The sequence below is a fragment of the Emys orbicularis genome, chromosome 6 (genome assembly GCF_028017835.1).
Source record: "Emys orbicularis isolate rEmyOrb1 chromosome 6, rEmyOrb1.hap1, whole genome shotgun sequence".
In the NCBI taxonomy this organism is placed as follows: domain Eukaryota; kingdom Metazoa; phylum Chordata; order Testudines; family Emydidae; genus Emys; species Emys orbicularis.
The window spans coordinates 128623693-128627616 of NC_088688.1; the positions used below are offsets into that span (position 1 = coordinate 128623693).

Sequence of the window (3924 nt, forward strand, 5' to 3'; positions counted from 1 at the left end):
ATAGTTGTACAAAATTAAACTTGTGTAAAACAAAAATGAGCCCTGCCTTGCATTAAAAACACAGAACCTGTTTACAAAAAGGAATGTAGGTGACATTTGGACTGCCTTTTAATTGCTATATCCCAATAACAACTCAGTTATTTTAGTAAAGGAAGTGGTGATTAATTTTAGATTGCAATGAATCTACCAAACCTTTTCATTATCGACGTTCCAAAGCTTTTACAGTAAGAAGTTATCAACAAAAGCAGGCACATTAGTGTACAAAAATGTTGCTGTTTCCTTTTCCTTTTTTCTCTGAAAGTGCAGGGGGTTTTAATGTGCATCCTACCAGACCCAACACAGGTTTTAACTCTCACTATATTTTAAATAGAATTTAAATCTTCAAGAAAGTGTAAACATAAGAATTTCCCCAAACAGCTGTGGTAAACACTACAGGAACGTCTTTTCGTTGTTAAAAATTTCTCTGCTTGAGAGGTAAAGAAGCTTTATTACACTTTTCCCCTTACACTGGCTGGTTATCATAAATGGTATACTTTTGTACCGTTAAAGCTGAAGAAAAGACTATGATGATGATGATGATTCACTTAAAAAAAAAATTGGCCAAAGAGACATCAGGGCGGGAAGAACCAACTCCTAAACGGTTCTTGTCCAGCCTTTGAAAACTCAATCTTGATATTTAACAGACACGACAGATGAAAAACTCCATCAGACAGAACCATGATCGTGAAAAATGTACTAGTGGGATCACTCAGTCACCCCCAGCAGGAGCAGCGTACGGTGGGGCTCTGGCGAGGGTCTCACCACGCGCGGTGATGGAGCCCGAGGCTGAACTTTTGCAAGGCGCTTTGCCTCGGCCTCGCCCCAGCGGGCGCTAGCGCGGCGAGACGAGGGGTGCGCGCTTTTTGCGCGGGCCGGTGCGGTGAGCCGAAGGGATGCTGCTGCCAGCGGGTATGTCCCCCCAAGCTAGGGCAGGGGCCGCCTGGTGCCAGCGGCTGATTGTCAGCGCAGGTGCGGGTCCCCGGGGCCGGCCCCTCGCTAGCTGCTGTTGGCGCTGGGCTCCCCCGGGTAGATCTCCTCGTAGGCCGGGGGCTGCTCATGGGGCAGCGGGTAGCAGTAGGGGTAGGAGGGGTTGAGCTCGGGGTCCATGGGCGAGTAGCCGGGCAGCTCCAGCGAGGGGTGCCCGCCGCAGTGCACCTCCACGCCGGCCTCGTCGAACACGTGGAAGACGCCCACGTTGATGTAGGAGACGGCCTGGAAGGGGCAGTCGGCGGGGGACAGCTCGGGCTCCTCGCTGGAGAAGATGGAGCCCTGGCTCGGCCGCGGCGCCCGCCGCCCGCCCGCTCCTCCGCCGCCGCCCCGCCGCCGCCTCCGCCGCCTCCCGCCCGGGGCCGGGCGCTGCTGGCGGCGGCGCTGCCGGCGGAGCCCGCGCTGCTGGGCCGCCTTGTAGTTGCGCACGAGCAGCAGGCTGAGCAGGCCCAGCAGGCACTCGAGCGCGTTGAAGACGGTGGAGAGCACCAAGCCCCGCTGGTAGTCCCGCAGCTTCTGGCAGCGCAGCGCCGCGCCCGCCGCCGCCGCCCGCGGGCCCCCGCCGCCGCCCGGGGCCGGGCCGCAGTAGTGCGAGTACTTCCTCTCCACCAGCGACACCGTGTCGCCGTCGATGACGGCCCCGGCGAAGGCGCTCAGCACGCCCAGCATGAAGACCAGCACGCCCAGCAGCAGGAAGTTCTGCCGGCCCCCCGGCGGCGCCTCGCCGCCCCCCGCCGCCGCGGGCTGCTGCCCCCCGGCCGCGGCCGTCTCCCCCTCCGGCGGGCGGCAGCAGAGCAGCGCCGAGCCCAGCAGCGAGAGGCCGGCGGCCAGCAGCAGCCCCGAGTAGAAGGCGCCGGCGGCGGTGCCCAGGCGGAAGGGCTCCCCCTTGAGCTCCGAGCCCAGCGAGAAGCACTTGAGGCCCACGGCGGCGGCGCTGAGCGCGCAGGCGAGCAGGAGGCAGCTGGAGAGCGCGGCGCAGGCTCCCCGGACACTCCACTTCATCCTCCGCTGCCCCTCCGCCTCCTCCGGCCTCCCCCTGCCTGCCTCGCCGCCTCCTCCTCCTCCCGGCGCCGCCTCCGCCTCATCCTCCCGTGTCCTCCGGGGCGGCGGCCCTTCCCGGCGAGGCGGCCGCCGCGCGGCGCGGGGACATGGTGGCGAGGGGGACCCGCAGCTCTCCAAACGCGCCGCCGCTGCCGGCTCCGCTCCGCAGGCAGCCGCCGGCCTCAGTGAGCCAGGCGCAGCTCGCACACACTCTCCCCTCCTCCTGCCCGCCCTCCCTGCCGCCCTCCCTTATCGCGGCTGCTCCCGCTCCCCGCCGCGGCTGCTGGGAGACGATTAATAATTGATGGCAACAGCCCGGCTGCCGGGGCAGGGGCGAGGAGCGCAGCCGGGCTCGGGCGGGCGGGTGACCTCTTGCTGCGAGCCCCGGCCCGGCGGGCACAGGGCACCGGCAGCAGGGGGACGGGGGAAGGACTGGCCAGGGACAATGGCAGGAGGGATGAGATGGGGGGGGGGGGGTTTAGTCTTCAACTCCCCCTGCCCCGCTCTGCCGCCGAGGCCACTTGCAGAAGGGAAGGAACGGGGCATCACCCCCGCAATGGCACAGCTCTGCCCCGACTGCTCCCCCCATGGTGGTGCCAAGGCTGCCCTGCCCCAGAGGGCGGCCCTACGGGTCCTTGCAGCAAAGCGGAGAGAAGGGGGAAAATCCAAGAGCTGGCAACCGTGATTTATCATCCCCTCCTCCTTGCTGCTAATATTGGCAGGTTCCTTGCATTCCTTCCTCTTACCTGCTAGTGGAGGGGAAGGAGGGGTTAGCTCCCCGGGATGGTTTCGGGTGATCTCACTGCCTGGTGCACGTTATTTTCATACACGCAGCTGTCATTTTTAGTACAGAATCCACGACCAGGGGAAGGGGGTTTCACGAGCGAGGTTGGCTCATTGACGCCTCTCCGAAGAGTAGTTAAAGGGATGGAGTGGGGTGGGGAGAGACTCCAGGTGGGTTTGCATTATTGAAAAGTTTAGCACAGTGGTACCATGACTTAAATGTACCTGTGCTGGCGCATCCTGTCTCCGGACTCTGACAGGATTCGGGGACGAAGGCATGAACTCAAACCCGGCCCCGTGGGAAAGGGAATGGAGAGCGGGGAGCCGCACTCATGCGCCTGCCATTGACATGGAGCAGTGGGGTGTAGCTCTGTGAGTCAAGGTGGGTGAGGTTTTGCTTGGACCCAGCTTTTACTGGACCAACTTCTGCGGGTGCGAGAGACACGCTTTCCAGTTGCACCCAGCTCCCGTCTGTAATTGCTGCGGACCCCCCTCCGCATCAGAGGCACTGAGCTGAAGGGAGGGCGAGCAGCGCCTGGGACCCAGCTGGGAGTTAGAGACCCGGGATTGCCTGCGCTCCAGGGTCCGCTCGGAGTGATGTGGTGTGCTTGGTCCTTTGGCTGGACGCGCCTTTGCTTTGCTGCCAGCGAAATACGCGCAGACCTGTTTTATAACCAGCGCGGATTATTTTAGGCGGTCCTTTTAAAAAGGCACGTACAGTATAGGGGCCCGGCTACACGACTCGCCCCTCCCCACGACATAGTCAAGCGATCCGCTCCCCGAAGAGCTGGCCACAGCCGGTCCGGCACAGCCCGGGAGCGCTGGCTTGGAGACGTGCCGAGCGGGTGGGTGGAGGGATGAGGAGCTGCGGAGAATAGCAATGTGTGCTGCTTGCACGCCTGTTGCTCCAGCCGCTCCCGACCTGCCTGCCCGCTCCAAGCAGCGGGCTGCGCCTGTGGGACTCGGGACTCAGGCCCCAAGGGAGGAGGCCTGGGAGGGGAGCGGGGCCGTGGCCGGACCGGCGCTTGGGACGATTGCACTGAAGTGTGTTTCCGCCGGGGGTGGGAGGCTGCC

The 3924-nt window shown here is 62.6% G+C and overlaps 1 protein-coding gene across 1 annotated transcript; it reads right to left on the reverse strand.

The window, feature by feature from the left end:
• Nucleotides 1-1035: 1035 nt before the first annotated feature.
• Nucleotides 1036-2028, reverse strand: TMEM271 (transmembrane protein 271). The gene has a single exon (XM_065406018.1). It carries the CDS (start codon nucleotides 2026-2028, stop codon nucleotides 1036-1038), a length of 993 nt encoding a protein of 330 aa, XP_065262090.1.
• Nucleotides 2029-3924: the final 1896 nt, after the last annotated feature.

Excerpts from the sequence above, each read along its gene's own strand:
- TMEM271 (XM_065406018.1), bottom strand. The coding sequence starts at position 2,028 with ATGAAGTGGAGTGTCCGGGGAGCCTGCGCCGCGCTCTCCAGCTGCCTC.